Source organism: Elephas maximus, chromosome 4, assembly GCF_024166365.1.
Source record: "Elephas maximus indicus isolate mEleMax1 chromosome 4, mEleMax1 primary haplotype, whole genome shotgun sequence".
NCBI classification, from domain to species: domain Eukaryota; kingdom Metazoa; phylum Chordata; class Mammalia; order Proboscidea; family Elephantidae; genus Elephas; species Elephas maximus.
The window spans coordinates 157590530-157607893 of NC_064822.1; the positions used below are offsets into that span (position 1 = coordinate 157590530).

The following is a 17364-nucleotide window of genomic DNA, read 5'->3' on the forward strand; positions in this document are numbered from 1 at the left end:
CCAAAGAAGAACTTATGCCTTTGACTTATGGTGTTGGCAAAGAATATTGAATATACCATGGACTGCCAAAAGAGCGAACAAATTCTTGGAAGAAATACAGCCAGGGTGCTCCTTGGAAGTGAGGAAAGCAAGACTTCGTCTCAAGTACTTTGGACATGTTATCAGGTGGGATCAGTTCCTGGAGAAGGACATCATGCTTGGTAAAGGAGAGTGTCAGTGAAAAAGAGAAAGACCCTCAACGAGACAGACTAACACAGTGGCTGCAACAATGGGCTCCAGCATGACAATGATCATGAGGATGGTGCAGGACCAGGCAGTGTTTTGTTCTGTTGTACATAAGTTTGCTATGAGTCGGAACTGACTCGACAGCACCTCACAACAACAATAAGCCTGTGGCAGGGATAGGGTTGATCTCCCTACACATTATTTGATGACATCCCATGTTCTCTCCCTTTCGTAGAGTTCTTCTTCTAATTTTGATTCTTCATATTGAAGAATCCTAGACGATGTTTTTATGTTGAATACTGTAGGTATACTGCACTTGAAAGTGTTCTTTTGTAGAATATGCTTTCTTTAACATTTTTCACAAACTTCATTTTCTTTCCCTTTAATCACTACCATAGCTCTCACCTATGCCCTCTTTAAGGTCTCAGTGATGATCACAGTTGTCCCCTTTGGCTCATGTTTGGGATTCAACATCTTCCCTCTGATTGACAAACTGATTTATTCATTCATCCATTCAAAAGAAAAAAAAAAAAAAAACGAGAACTTACTTTCTAGAAAAGACACAGTTCCTTGACTTCAAGGGACTCAAATCTATTAGCAGCCCTACAGGACAGAGTAGACTGCCTGACGAGGTTATCAAGGTTGTAATCTTTATAGAATCAGATTGCCACATCTTTCTCCCATGGAGTGGCTGGTGGGTTCAAACCACCAACCTTTAAGTCGGCAGCTGAGCACTTAACCACTGCACCACCAGGGCTCCTTAAGTCTTTCAGTAGGGAAGTTAAATAAGGAAACAGACAAATGCAATAGTTTGATAACTGCTTTAATAGAAGTCAATCTAAAGTTCCAAAGGAGAATACAGGCAGGTCAGTCATCTATAATTTATCCTTCACAAACTGATTGGGTTTTGCTCTAAAACATGTCTAACCACATTTCTCCCTTCTTAAAAAGCTTTAGTTTTCTAATGCTTAAAAATTTTATGTACAAATAACTACACAACAATCATTGTGATCTGGCTTCATCCCACAACTTCTCCACTTACTGCACTCCAATAGCTAATGTTCTGTAATGACATTTTTTAAGTCTTGCAAACTTTGCTGTTTTTTCCTCCCCTTGCAACGTCTAATTTTCCCCTTTCACTAACTTTTCAAAATTATAATCACCTTCAAAGGACCCCTTAAAATGTTACCTCCTCTAGAAAGTCACTTCTGATCACTCCAGTCAAAATTTCCATCAAGTTCCCATTTTTCTTATATTTCTTTAAGTTCTTGCTTCATTTTCCCTTATATTACAGTTTCCTTCTTTACATACCTGCTTCCTTATTAAATTATAAGTAACTTGAGAGTAGGAGGTTATATCTTATGTATGCTGTATTCCCACATTATGTTTTGAATGAAGTTGGTGCAGGGACTGTTGACTTATAGCCTGCTTGCTAGATCTTTGATCAGTGGCTACCAAACAATCTTATGGCAACATCTCTTCTTAGATATGCATATGTACACATACATGTATACCTGTGTGTTTTATATGTGTGTGTGTGTGTGTGTGTAGATACACATCTATACCAATTTAAACATTACCCTTATTTTTCTTATTTCCCTTTGTCATGGGCCACCACTGCATGATTCACCACTCTGATGTTTCCTAAATCACGCTTTGCTATTATACTTCCATATAATATCCAACAACTTGTTTTATTTCCACATTACAGTAAGCACAGTACTAAGTACCTTAAATACATTATCTAAGTTCTTACAACTCTATGACTGTACTTTTTTTTAACTCAAAAAAATGAATTATTTCCCTGTGGCCGTAAAGTTAATGTATGTCACAAATTAATATGCACATAGCAACGGCAGGGAAAAACTCAGTTTGTTCAAATATTTTATATTAAGTATAAAACCACCAATCTATTTTTATCAACTCTTGGACTGGACAAGTATTAAAATCTTTTTAAGAATGAAAAATGGATCCCTCATAATAGAATAGATTTGGAAATGGAAACCACTGTGATGTAACTTAAAATATCAGTTTTAACTATATGATTCTTGCAGTACTGATTTTTTTTTTAATATTTACCACTTTGTGATTTTTGTTCTTGATCATCTTCCCTTAATAAAGATAATCTATATGCAAAATATCTTCAAAATTTCCTAATACACTAGAAATGTTACATAAATTATTCCCTAGCTTTATGTTATTTTACAAAAAGGTAGTTTCATGTCAATCTAAAAAGACAAACGATTAGTGCAGACGTTTAAATAAGAATAATCTGACAATATGATTATACTGAATGGAAATTCAGACTTAGATATGTAATCATATAATCAGGTGCTTTTATACATTTTAACTGAGAAATATTTTGAGTATGTCTTAACTTTTCTATGTTACAGCTATTCTATGTTAATCATCCTATTATCTTAATTGCAAAGTTTTTCTTCTAATTAAAAGTAAACAAATATCATATCACTACCTTCTCTGAAACAGCAATTTTAATTTCTCCTTGGAGTGCTTCAATTTGCTTTTTCTTCTGTTCACTCAATTGCTTTAGCTCCTTTATGTTTCCCTGAAGTTGTTGCTCTTCTTTTTCCTTTTGTTTTAAAGTATTTTGGGCCCGTACGACTTGTTCTTGCATTGAATTAATCTCCAACTTCAACTGACGAGATGTCTAAAACAAAATAAAAGCTCTTTGGGATTCATTCAACAAATATTTATTTATGACCTAGTACACGTCAGGCACATTGAAACTCCTGAGCCTGTTGGCTACAGGTCATCAGTAGTAAACAAAAGGAAAAGCTCCCTCACGGAGCTTTCATAACTGACATTATTTGCTGTTAGAAAACATGATGAATTAATCTTCAATATTTGCTTAATCCTACCTCCCTTTCTTTTTTTTTGAACTTATAAATGTATATTTGAATACAGCTTGTCAATGAACTGGACTACTAATCCTTTGTATCACAGGAAATAGAAACGGAAGCATCAATCTCTAAAGTGCTGGCATGTCTATTGTTTTACAAGAATATTCTGAAGAAGCTACTGAGCCTATAAGCCACAGGTAATCAGAAAGAATAGCTCCATATTAACTATGATAAAAATCATTTTGGTAAACATATTTAGCATCTGTCAACACTAAACTACATTGCACAATAGTTACGTCATTTGGAAATCTGGGGCATATTTTGTTACTAGTTTATGTCTGCAATCCACTAGAATACATTTCTGTTCAAAATTGTACATCACAAAGAAGTCACACTGAGGTTCCTCAGTAGCCAAGATGGTCTACTGCTACCTCCTGCCCTTCCAGCCAAAGTCATGTTTTCATGTTCATGCATATTTCATTAAAAATCTAGTTTGAACATTTGACTATATTGTTAATTTTGAAAAAGTTTCAGCACTATATATGGATGCCTCAGCTTATTCCTAATGCACAGGGAGATATTTTTGTGAAATGCATGAGTTAAGACAGTGTAACAATAATGATGATTTAAAAAAAAAGCATAGTTAGTATTCTAATCATTTAAACATACGAGCCCATTTATTTCTCAAAATAACTCTACAGATTCTATTATTAGCCCCATTTTACTGCTGAGGAAACTGAAGCATAGAGAGATTAAGTAATCTGCCCAAGGCAAGGCAAAACAGAAATAAACGGCATAGCCAGGGTGTAAATCTGGACAATTTAGATTTGTCACTTGAGCATTGGATAATTTCTCCACTTACCAGCACAGGTGACTTCTTTCAATCAACAACCAAAATACAATCACATCAAACACTTTCCAGGACTGGGTTTTGTTGGTTTATCAAATCAGATTTCTAGAAAGCTACATGCCTGGACCTTTGCTTCCAAATGATATAACACACAGAGAATAACAACCATATATTATATCCATTTTTTCCCTTGTTTCCTTGTTTGTTTGTTTTTGCTGGAGATCAATAAAAGCATTAGCCATAGAAATGTCTCTTGGTGTTACATACCATTATCAAATATACTATTAATATAAATGTCCGTGAGATAGAGTCCTGGAAAGGTAATTTCAGTGGAAAGTCTATGAAGATTTTTTTTTTCCAACCATATGATGTTGAGATAGATTGCCTAACCATAACTCTATAGTTAGTTGACTCACTTTTCTACCCTTATGAATTGTATTCCATTATTTGAGTCTTTTATAATTAACTAGCTTAAATCTTTTTAGTAGTAGGTAGAACATAAAAAAACAATTATAAACTATGTATATGTGATCTATCACATTTCAGAGAAATAAACTTTTCTTTCACCTAAGTACAACTTGAAAATAACCAACACAAACAAACAAACCTGTTGCCGTGGAGTTGATTCCAACTCATAGCAACCCTATAGGACAGAAGAGAACTGCCCCATGGGGTTTTCAAGGAGCAGCTGGTGGATTTGAACTACCAACCTTTCGGTTAGCAGCCTGAGCTCTTAACCACTGGGATACCAGGGCTCCAATGTGAAAATATAAAAGTCTTATTATGCTTCACATATTTCATGTAACAGAAAAAAGAAAATCATACCTCCTTCTCTTGTTCAAGTGACTTTTTCAGTTCATTCTGTTCTTTAAGTGTGGTTTCCATCTGTACTTGAAGTTGATGCTTCAATTCTTTGCAAGTTTTTTCCTTAAAAAATGGAAATTATATAACACGGAAAATATTTATGGTAAGTTTAAAAAGTTTATTATTTATATTTAGTAGTATCCATGGAAGGAAATAAACTAAAATCATTTATGGGCTAAGATAGGATAGGATCATCCCTTTCAATAATAAAAAAAAATTATAAAAAATATTATATCAAAAGGCTAAGGGCTTCCACCATCAACCAAGTTCTTGACATAAAAAGAAAAGGGCAATGATTTCATTCTATTATTCTCTCAGGTGTTTATACTCACTCTCAGAGACTAGAACATAAAGTTAATGCTTCTACAGTATACATAAGCAATACATACTCGAAGACAAATCACCATAAAATATTTTAGGCATCTAAAAATGTGGTTTTCAAAGTGTTCTAATTAAAATATTTTAGAATACTTTGGAAACCATATTTTTATGTCACAGAATTAATTATAACTAATTAACTCGTCATAATATTTTAAAAAAGTAAAACAGTGGACTTCAAGAAAATGGAAGCAAAATTATAGAAAGAAGAAAGCACTAAAACAATAAATTTTAAAATCACACATAACTAAAGAGGGAAGATGTACAGATAGAAGATGTTTTCTCCAAACAGAAAGGAGCACAGAGGCCACATGCTATACCACGTATTTATTTGAAACTACTAAACGAAATACTCTCACTGACCTTTATATTGAGAGCAAAAGAGCTTAACTTTTGTTGTCATTCTATGCTATTCCACGTTAAAATATTCCTGAGAATACCTTCTCATGTAATTTTCTGAGACGGCAATTTTTTCCCTAAAGTTTAAATGTTTTATGGTTTTATGATATCTCTAACAAATGTAGAAGGCGTGCGTTATTTGCATAAAAATATGGTATCCAGAATTTTAGAATGCTCAAAAGAATGAGAAAGTTTTTAGTAAAGAGTTATCAAGACCTTTCTGGTCTTTTCATCTGCCCTCCAGACAAGTGAATATTTCAATTATTAGTTGTATTCTCTGTGGACAAACACACTGAAGTCTCTCCCAAATCTAGCATCATACCAGCAACAGAGGACGACTGTTATATTCAAGTGAAAATGCACTTGGCATTTAAAAAATCATATACACATATTTGTGTGTTTGTGTGTGTGTGTGTATGCCATTATCTTGGGCTATCTTTTTCTCAAGTTAAGCAATTCTAATCCTTCATAAAAACTATTTTACGTCATCTAAATGTTGGGTTAAAAGTCAACAGCAAATTAGGCAGAAAAACCAGGGAATTTTAAATGAAATATTCACTTCTTCCTGAGAAGTAAATGTAAGCAACTAACCAATTCTAATATAGCAGTTTTTCCTTTCTGATTTTCCTTTTCAAGCTCACTCTTCGAGTTTTTCAAAGAATCAGAAACTTCTGATAATTTCTCTTTCGTTGCAGAAAGTTCTTTTATTAGAGTTTCTTTCTCCATCTTCACTTTCTTTAGTTCTGTTGCTGCTGCTTGAATTCTATCATTCAATTCCTGGTGCTGTCTCTTTGCATCTTGATTTAAATTTTCAATTTCTTGTTTAAGGATTACTGTTTCTTCCTCTTGCTTGGTAAGCATTTGCTTAGTATTTTCGAGGGCTTCAGATTTTTTCTGCAGATCCAATTTTGTACTGGATACTCTAAATACATAAGAAATAGTTTTTTTTTTTAAAGAATGCATAATTTATCATCCCTAATTTTCCCTTAAATTAATAATAAATCCATTGATTTTTGAAACGTTCTTATGTAATACAGAAGTAAAATAATAATGCAATTTCATAAAACTAGAAAAATGGCTCAGATTACCTGACTTGAGAATTTAACAGATGAAGATGATTTTCTTCAAGTTGTATAAATTAATGGCAAAGTCAAGACCATCTAAGCCTTCTGACCTAATCTGGTCTAGTCCACTACAACAGATCCCCAAAGGAAACTATGTTTATATAGCACAGCCTCTCATCTACAACAGCCAGAAAAATTCTTTCCATGGACCCTAAAGAACCTATACTTTGTGTTAGCCCTGAGCACACACAGGTCTTTGCCTCTTTCTGTGCAAAGATAAAACACATTATCTGTTTGACAAGTCTTAAATTTCAAAACACTTAAAGAAAAAAATAAAGTAAAAAAATCAAAGACATTTTATTTCTAGGTCAGGAAAGAAAAAAGATTTACTTTAATCACAGAACCTACTAGGGATTTGCTATCATTTGTCCTTTAACATACATTTATTACACCTGAATAAATAAGTTATAACTGCTAGGAAATGAAGATTGAGCTTTAGGAATGTCAAACTATAAACTTTTATCACTTTTATAAAAGGAATTAAATTACGAAAAAAGAAACATTAAGGATCAACCATTCTCTAAAGTCAGAATAAAACCATATGCAAAGTAATAATATTTACAGAATGTATGCTATTTCCAATATACTTTATAATCATTATAAAGGGAGGCTGTTAAAAGATGTATTAGCCACATATTTGAAAGTGGATATTAATATAATACCAGAACTATATGTATACCTTGAAATTGTCTAACTTTTAGTCCCAGAAACTTGCTTTCACTTTCTAAAAAAAAGCTAGAAAAGATGCTGAAGTACATTCGTAGGGATATTTGGTACTTCACTGATTTTTAAAGGACTAAACAGAAAAGACATCTCACTAATATTATTTTACCATGTTAGTATAACTAAAATTCCTGTCAAGTAACCCTAAAATTAGACCTCATGTATTTACTATTCTAACTTTTCCTGAGTAATCATTACAAAATCATAAGATTATGTGAATCAAAGAAGGCAAAACAGAAATAAAGGCATACGCGGTTACTGTAAAACTTTCAGTTTTTTTTTTTTTTAAAAAGAACTAAAGGGAGAAATGAATAAATGCACAATCGTAGCTGAAAATCTTAACGCCTCTTTCTCAGAAATTGATAGAACCACCAGAGAAAAAATCAGTACGGCTATAGAAGATTAGGACACTATCAATCACCACGATCTAACTGATATCCATACAACACTCTACCTACAACACAGAGTACCTTTGGAAAGTAAACAGCACACTTCCAAATCATCCATCAAAGGATAAATGCTTGCATGAAGTATATAGGCAGAAAAGATCTTAGTCTTAAACGTTCTTCTATCCCAATATTAACCAAGATAAACCATATGTTAGACATTAAATAAGGCCTGGTTTCAAAAGTTTGAATTTTACAGAGTATGTTCTCTGACCACAATGGAATTAAATTAGAAATCACTAACAATAAGATAAATAGATGAACCACAGAGATTTGAAAAATAAACAACACACTTCCAAATAACCCATGCATGAAAGAAAAAATCAAAAGAAAAATTGGAAAATACCTTGGTAATGAAGACACAACATTAGTGGGATGGGTGTTGAAGTGGAAGAGTTAGGCGCATGGATGTTGACGGGCCCTGAGAAAGAGCTGAACCCTGGGCTCAGGGGTGAGGTTTGGCCAAACCCCAGATGTGTTTATATTACATAGGAGCAGAAGAGACCCTGCCCTCCTTTCCTAGATAATTAATGCTCTAGAAATGTAAGAAGATTTCAGAAGAGAAATGCTTGCATGAAATACAAAGGCAGAAAAGATCTTAGTCTTTAAAGTTTTTCTATCCCAATATGAAGTGGGAGTGATTTCTGAACCAGTAAGTGGAAAGAACCATTGAGCCTACAGGGACCTTGGGGAAGAGAACAAGAACTCAGAGGTGAGCTGTATGGGATCCAGAGATAACAATGGACCATAAGGAGATGATAGAATCAGATGTGCTCTCCCAATACCAAGGCACCAGGAACTATGATGTTATCAGTGAGAACAAATGCCACTTGAGGTAAAGAATGTACCTCTATATCCTCCAATTCAAAGTGCCAGAACCCAATTTACTAAATTTGAGAACAAGAAAATTTACATCATCACATCCCAAAACAAGGATGAAAGTATAAAACAACTTATCATCAACTATGATGAGTTTTAGCTCATCTCCCTGAACAGTACTCTTCCCAGGCTTTCAGCCTCTGCCTTTACTACTGAAAAAGTCAAGGGCCCTCACCTCCTTGACCCAGGCCAAGTCTGTCTATTCTCTCAGAGTGGCCTATTTGGCATTTAAAGATGATGAATAATGAAGACCGAAGGAGAACTGATGCCTTTGAATTATGATGCTGAAGAACAATACTGAATATACCATGGACTGCCAGAAGAACAAACAAGTCTGTCTTCGAAGAAGTACACCCAGAGCAATGAAGTGAAAATGGTAAGACTTATGTCTCATGTACTCTGGGCATGTTATTAGGAGGGGCTAGTTCCTGGAGAAGGACATAATGCTTGGTAAAGTAGAAGGTCAGTGAAAAAGATGAACACCCTCAACAAGGTGGACTGACTGCAACAATGGGCTCAAACATAACAACAATTGTGAGGATGGCGCAGGACCAGGTAGTGTTTTGTTCTATTGTACACAGATAGGGTTGCTATGAGTCGAAACCGACTTGATGGCACCTAACGACAATAACAACCTCATACTTAATGGTAAAATGTTTAATGTTCCCCCTAATAAGATCAGAAACAATGCAGGATGTTCTGCTATTACTATTTGCATTCAAAATTTTGCTGGACGTTCCAGCCGGAAATGAGTCAAGAAAAAGACATAAACGGTTAAACGGTTTACAGATTGTAAAGGAAGAAGTAAAAACAAACCAAAAAAACCCCAAACTCACTATTGTGAGTCGATTTCAACTCATAGAGACCCTATAGGACAGAGCAGAACTGTCCCCATAAGGTTTACAAGGCTATAACTGTTTACAGAAGCAGACTGGCACATCTTTCTCCTGTGCAGCAGCTGGTGGGTTAGAACCGCTGAACTTTCGGTAAGCAGCCAAGCGCTTTAACCACCAGGGCTCCTCCAGGAAGAAGTAAAACTGTCTCTACTTCATGGATAACATGATATGGGTATCATATAATTATTGAAAAGAGACTAGATGACCCAAATCTTATAACACCAATTTTTTTCAATTCTTTGTAGGGAAGTTAACTTTAACCATATTATTATGGTTTTATTTTTCACTCAAATTAACGTTAGCAATTTATAGAATCCAAACAATATCAATATTTAATAACTCTTTTAGTATTGTGATACCAAAATTAGAATCTTAAGGAAATTTTAATACTTAGTTTATAATCCTCCCCCTTAATTTATAAGCAAAGTAGGTTAGCTTACGTTTCTCTCTCCATTTCAAGTTGTTTACTCAATTCTGTGGCTCTGAGCTCTAAATCACTGCTCAGCTGTCTCTGCTGTTGTAGATCCTGCAAAGCTTGCTCCTTGCTTGCTTTAACTTCAACAGTATCAGCTTCCAGTTTCTATGCAAGAAATATAGTATATATAGCCTTTTTAATGTTAGTAGTATCTATCTGTTTTGTTCTGTTGTACATAGGGTCGCTATGAGTCAGAACTGACTCAACAGCACCTAACAGCAATGACATCTATTATTAAACACTGTATCATTTTATTTATACATAAATTGCTGTTGACAACACAAAAATAGCTATAAAATATTTATGTTACAATAAAAGAACACATTCTGAAACTGTCACTGAGTAACGGGGCTTTTAATCTTGGAATAGTTAAGTGAACTTAGAATCCTGAGACTTTCTAAATGATAGGCAGTCACTAAGTGTTTGTTTTATAAAAACTAACTCTGAATAAGAGCATAAATCTTTAAAAACAGCATAAATATGAGTAAAACTCATTAACTCAAGTACAAAATAACAGGTTCACACACATGCTCACTCAAAATATACCTTATAGTCACAGTTAATAACACTGATGTAATTTTACATATTCAAAATTAGAATGGAGTTGTCATGTATTCCTTCTCATTAATACACACACACACACATATATGCTTTTTTTTTTTATGGTAACTTGAGAAATTTTTAACTGAAACAGATAATTAAACTTTATTACTTTTATTCTCCCTACTACCAAGCAATAAACTATTTGTGAATAAACTTTCAAATGACAGGAGTTCCAATTAAAAGGACTCAGAGTTATGTAAATCCTTCTCTGATATGTCTAATCATCATGGAACCTCTTAGTAAATCAACCCATTCACTTAGAGTTGTATTAAAATAAGACACAGTTATGATGGCCTGAATTATTATTTAATTAGAAGCAAAATCCAAACATTATAAATGTAAAGTTTAGAAAGGAAAAGGTATACCATATATGAAATACTATATTAGAATAAGGAGATATGGAGATGGAAGAATGAAGGAGCAGAAGACACTTCACAACAAAAATGACATGGTAAGTTCCCTGCAATTACAGAGTAGGTCCCTGGATGGCTGTCTCGTTGAAATAGTTATACAATACAATGGAACCAGTATATACGCTGACATTTATAAAAGCCATCAATTAATGAAGAAATAAAAAGTAAAGATGGAATTCAAAAATAAGACATAAAAATTACAACTAATTAAATTCTATATCATAACTGCAACCTTTCTTTGTTAATTAAAAATCTTTGATCCCATCTAAGTCATCAGTTTTCATTGCTAGAGTGGTAGAAAATTTGGCTAAATTCAATTTCTTTTATACATACCTTAACTTGGCCTTCTAGCTCTTCAGTTTTCTGTTCTAAAGAGAGATGTTTCTCTTTATATTCTTTAAGATGACTTTCCAGCTGACTGCAGTGTTCTTGCTTGTCCTGCAACTTTTTAGTTACCTGAGCCAATTGAGTACTGATCTTATTTAACTCCTGTAGAAATGTACAATTGAAGAAAACTTTGATAAGGTTTACTTTATTGTAGTACCCAAATGTTCAAAGTAAAATTGAAAACTCTACTTAAGAAACTATTTAGGGTAAGACCTCAAATAAGTCACATGATGTCTCAGAGGCTATATTTATTCACCCATATAAAACAAAGGTGTGCCCTCATGGCGCAACAGTTATGTGCTAAGCTGCTAACCAGAAAGTCCGCAATTCGAACCCACCAGCTGCTCCAAGGGAGAAAAGACCTTGCAATCTTCTCGCATAAAGACTGCAGCCTAGGAAACCCTATGGGGTAGTTCCACTCTGTTCTGTAAGGTCACTACGGGTAAGAATCAACTAGACGGCACACAACAACAACATAAAGGACCTGAACTGATGCCACGCACAGTTTATATGCATAACAATTTAATAACGTCAATGTTTTTCTTAAAAAAGTTATTTCAGGAGCCAAAATATAATATTAAACATGCTAACGGTAAAATACTTTTAAATTATAATTAAACATTTTCAATGTTCAGGATACCATTTTAAAAATAACATTTAAAAACAATATATCTATGACACTTGTTCAATTCATTTGGAATATCCAGTGGCACAGAAAGAAAAAAATAAAAATTACTACAACCCAGATAATCACTGTTAATGTTTTGATAACTTTCCTTCCAGTCTTTTCTGTATGTTAGTTTACATATCTTTTTCTTTGATCTTTTACAATAAAAACAGGTACTCACTTTACATAATTTTATTGCAACATCCTTTTATTTTACATAACAAAGCATCATAAAACTTTGGTATTTTCTATAATGCCATATATTTGATTGCATAAATTTCCATTTCATGGATATAGTTCATTTTTTAGCCAAATCACCTATTTCAGGGGGCCAAGATTGCTACTAAATTCTATGCATTTATTAGCAGAAACGTAAATAGCATCCTTAAAGCTATGAATAGTCTCTTAGGACAAAAGACACAGAGTGAGCTACAGAACATGAAAAATTCAAAGGTTTTTAAAAATACATTGCCAAACAGTCCTCCCCACCAAAAAGCTGAACTAATTTATACTACCACTAGCAATGTATGTAAGTCACTTATTCTTTCACTCCCTCTCCACCTCTCCAGGGAAAATGTATCCCATTATTGTTTTAATTTACAACTGACTCTTAAAGAACTTGAACATTTCCTACTGTAGTTCTAATCATTTATATTTTTATAGGCTACTTTTTTCCTATATTAAAGTGTTTTAATTATTAAGGATATTAAGCCTTCATCAGACATACTTCAGAAAATGTTTTATTCTTTTGCTATTTGCCTTAAATTTTGTTAATAATGCTTTAGCAGATAAATTTTCAATTTTTGTGCAGTTATTTTTATAATTTTTTACAGTTTCCGACTCTGATCTTGTGCTTAGAAAACACTCTCCAGAGGTATTTAACAACATACATAGTGTGATTCCACACACATCCAAGGAAAATAGGATTGCGGCTAAGGGTAAACACAGGAAAATTATTTGTTTTTTTTCTTTTTTTTAACTCGATATACTTCTATATTGTTAAAAAAAAATTAAAGCAATAACTACTATTACTTCTTGCATAAAATAAATTAAAAAAATTTCTATCTGGTAAAAGGTAAGAAAAATCTACCAACATTTTGACCTTGGCGGTAAAATAAACCAAAAAATAAAAAACCAAACCCACTGCCGTCGAGTCAATTCCACCTCATAGCTACCCTATAGGACAGGGTAGAACTGCCCCATAAGGTTTCCAAGGAGCAGCTGGTGGATCCGAACTGCTGATCTTTTGGTTAGGAGCCGTAGCTCTTAACCACTGAGCCCACCAGGGCTCCGTAAAATAGGCAGCTTCTATTCTATCAGAAGTGTTGAGGAAACTTCTGTATTTCCCCTAGCCCCTCACTGGCTCCTACCCCTCAAGAAAGGAGAGTAACTCATATTTAAGGTGGCCTATTTTTTTTTTTGTATGCACCGCTCTTTTCCTCCTTCCAAGTGGTAACTATATCAGCGTCACAGCCCAGCCTATCTACTAAGAACAGGTGTGGAGGTCTCTGTCTTTCCCAATCATTGGCACTTGATGGGATGAGGCAACAATTAGAAGTAAATGTTTCAGTTCCACATCAAGGTCTAGGCTACTGAAGAAATACGGTATTAGGAAGCCCAACCAGGGTTGCTTCTTTAAGTCACGCACACCAGTTGAGTTTTATCAAAATCAAAACTGATATTGTATATCTCTTTGCCTGACCCCTGCATCTGTTGCTCAATTAGTTCTGAACTAAGGAAACCCTGGTGGCATAGTGGTTAAGTGCTACGACTGCCAACCAAAGGGTCGACGGTTTGAATCCACCAGGCGCTCCTTGGGAACTCTATGGGGCAGTTCTACTCTGTCCTACAGGGTCGCTATGAGTCGGAATTGACTCGATGGCACTGGGTTCAGTTCGGTTAAGGGAGGAATTAAGGGGCATAAACAAGTCTATCATCACAAAATTCTATAAACCTGAGTATCATTTTTATACAGGTTTGCAATTAATTTACCTACTAAAGCACTACGTTATGGTATGAAATGGTATGAAATGGTATCAGGTTCCCCTACCTGCTGTTTATCTTGTAATGCATTTTGGGCTGTATCCAAATGATTCTGAAGGTCTGCTCTTTGAGCAGTTTTTGCTGCTTCTGCTGATAGCAATAATTCAGTTTTGGCTTTAATCTGTAACAAAATATACAAGTTATTTAATTTTTGTTTAGTTCTTGATTTCTCCTTGCTTGAATACACACTGCTTTTATTACTATATTATTTTTTAAAAAATTAGGTCCTTTGGTGAAATACATAAAGATTTAGACAATGAAAAAATATGTATGTGAAAATCCCCAAAACAGGAATGGGTAGGGGAGAAGACTTCTAATAATGTTTGGATAAATAGTGAAAAGATGTTCCTATATGGCACCAAAACACTGTAGCACCCTTTTGCTAAGAAAAAGAAGGTATACGTTTTTATTGAAAAGGGCCACTGTATTTTTCAGAAGTTGACATCTGAAGTTTGCCTACTGTTATAAGTTAAATGGCTATGCCAAAGGAAATGACGGCTTAGAAGACAATCAAGACTTCCAGAAATCCAGAATTCAAAATAATCAGACTATGACAAATTCAAACTGGAAACACTGTGTGAAATTCAGTATTCCCTGATAAATTCTCACTTAAAAGGTTTTATTTTTGATACACATAAAAAGTCAAGAAACAACACATTAAAAATGTATCACAATAAGCTTGAAATAAAATCAAACAAGCAAAAACACCTGTCTTGCTATCAAAAGTAACACTTTCAAGAGTTTGAATAACTTTAGTACAACTTATTTCAAAAAAGTAGAAAATGATAAACACATATTTGCAATTAAAGTATCTTGAGAAAAGTATGAAATGAGGACATTCTTCTAGCTGTTTGAAGAAAGGACTGATGAATTTATACTGCATGGGTTATTTAAAGCAGAAATGAAAAAAATTTAAAGAACCCTTTTTCAAGAACTATTTACATTTTCACAGAAACAATGGTTGTATCAAGGTACGTGCATCTACACTGAATTAAAAGTTAAAACTAAAGATACATTCACTTTAAATGATAAGTAGTAAATCTATACTAAATAATAAATATACAGCACAGACTATGAAGAAAATATATTCTTCATTTATACACGACATTTCATCTATCTGAGGAATAAAAAAATTAAGGCAATACTTTAAGACTACGATAATTGCTCATGATCTTTTAATACAGGTATGCTTTAATTACTGTGATACATCTTCCAAAATCATGTTACACATAAAGAAAATTTGGGGGGGAATTAAGTAATAATCCCACTGGTTTACCTTAATTTAGAAATGCTTCTCATGGAGGGTAAAAAAATATAGCTGTTCATGTAGTGAGCCCCTCTGTTGACCCTTTCTGTGCAATAAATTCAGGCTTGACTAAAAAGTACCAACTGCTAAAACGGCATTGTTACAGCTTCTACATTAAATCCCTTAAAACAGTAAGACCCTGGAGAGCCCTCTCACAATACAGTGACATATATGCATGTAATTTACCTTGGTGATGTCACAATCATGCATACTAGGAAAAATCTTAGACAAATTTTTTTTATTATACATTAAAAAGCATGTTTCAGGACTGAAAACTAGAAAACCACTTAAAATCACATCTGCGTACTTAAAGGCACACTCCATCAAAAAAATATTACCATATCTGCCTTTGTTTACTGCACTTAAAGGAAAGTCACAGCCAACACCCTTTTGGTCAAATATTACTGGTTGACCCTCTCTTATTAATAGTATCACTAAAAGCACTAGAAGTTGTTATCAGATTCCCAATCCTTGGAAGAAAAATAATGCCATACTGCCTACTTTATGAACTAACACCAGTTTATGAAGAAGTTAACACTTTAGAGAAAAGTTTCAAAAACTGAGAAATACCTATAGTACCATTTTTCAAGAACTAAAGGCAAAGAAGCGGTTATTGCTAAGGTGATAAAGACAGCAACGACAATAAGAAAAACTGGCTGATCTAATTATAATAACTAAAAAAAAAACTAGTTATCAGATAAACAGCAGTGAAGTGTGTGGTACTTTGTAAAGGGAAGGATCTTGTAATGCAAAAGGAATCAAAGACTATCTTAATCTATTCATTCATACATGTTCCCTTCCCTTACTCTCTCGCTCCAGTCCTCCCTCCCTCCTTCACCTCCCCTTCTGTCTTAATTCTGGCATCTATATAATGGACTATCATATAACTCATCAAATAAATATTGAAAAAAAATGAAACGTGGACTCTTCAAATTCTAATAAATGCATGTTACAATATCTTACTATTGTATTTCTTATTTCTAATGGAATAATTCTCTTAAAATAAAGAAAATTAAGGCTTAGAAATATTATATACCCTAATGTTACTGGGATGAATCAAAAAAACTGAAAATTACAAATATTAGAGAGGCTACAGGGAGCTTGGAACTCTCACACACTGCTGGTGGGAATGTAAAGTGATACAACCATTTCGTAAATCAATACCGCATTTCCTTAAAAAGCTAGAAATAGACCAAACAATCTAGCAATCCCACTCCTAGGAATATATCCTAGAGAAATAAGAGTCATCACATGAATAGAATATGCACATTCATGTTCACTGCAGCATCATTCACAGTAGCAAAAAGATAGAAACAACCAAAGTGCCCATCAACAGATGAATGGATAAACAAACTATGGGACATACACACGATGGAATACTACATAATAATAAAGAATAATGATGAATCAATGAAACATCTCACAACAGGGATGAATCTGGAGAGCATTATGCTGAGTGAAATAAGTCAATCACAAAAGGACAAATACTACAGGAGACCACTACTATAAAAACTCATGAAAAAGTTTACAAACATAAACAATCTTTGATGGTTACTAGAGAGGGGAGAGGGGAGGTGAGAAAAACACTAAAAAAAAAAGAAAGAAAGAAATATAACTTTCTCTGCTGTACTACAGAATAGGAAACCAATGATGAGAAGAGAAAAAGAAATGTCTTAATTCCCATTCCATGATTAGCTCATTGAGAAGGCTGCTACATTGGCCTCTGAAAGAATATACATACATAATGGTACCATATAGAGATTTATTTTAAATCTAATCTTTAAAGTAAAATTAACAAGTAAAAGTTAAAAAATATTTAACATGG

The 17364-nt window shown here is 33.8% G+C and overlaps 1 protein-coding gene across 14 annotated transcripts in view; it reads right to left on the bottom strand.

Moving 5' to 3' along the window:
• EEA1 (early endosome antigen 1) overlaps nt 1–17364 on the bottom strand; it is a 345249-nt gene that overhangs the window by 22989 nt on the left and 304896 nt on the right. For all 14 annotated transcript variants that reach the window (XM_049884056.1, XM_049884055.1, XM_049884053.1 and 11 more), the window contains 6 exons: nt 14241–14354; nt 11470–11625; nt 10086–10225; nt 6169–6499; nt 4762–4863; nt 2699–2893 (listed from right to left, as the gene is read on the bottom strand). In XM_049884056.1, the coding sequence (XP_049740013.1) occupies nt 2699–2893; nt 4762–4863; nt 6169–6499; nt 10086–10225; nt 11470–11625; nt 14241–14354 (1038 nt within the window). The remainder of the gene's footprint in view (nt 1–2698; nt 2894–4761; nt 4864–6168; nt 6500–10085; nt 10226–11469; nt 11626–14240; nt 14355–17364) is intronic.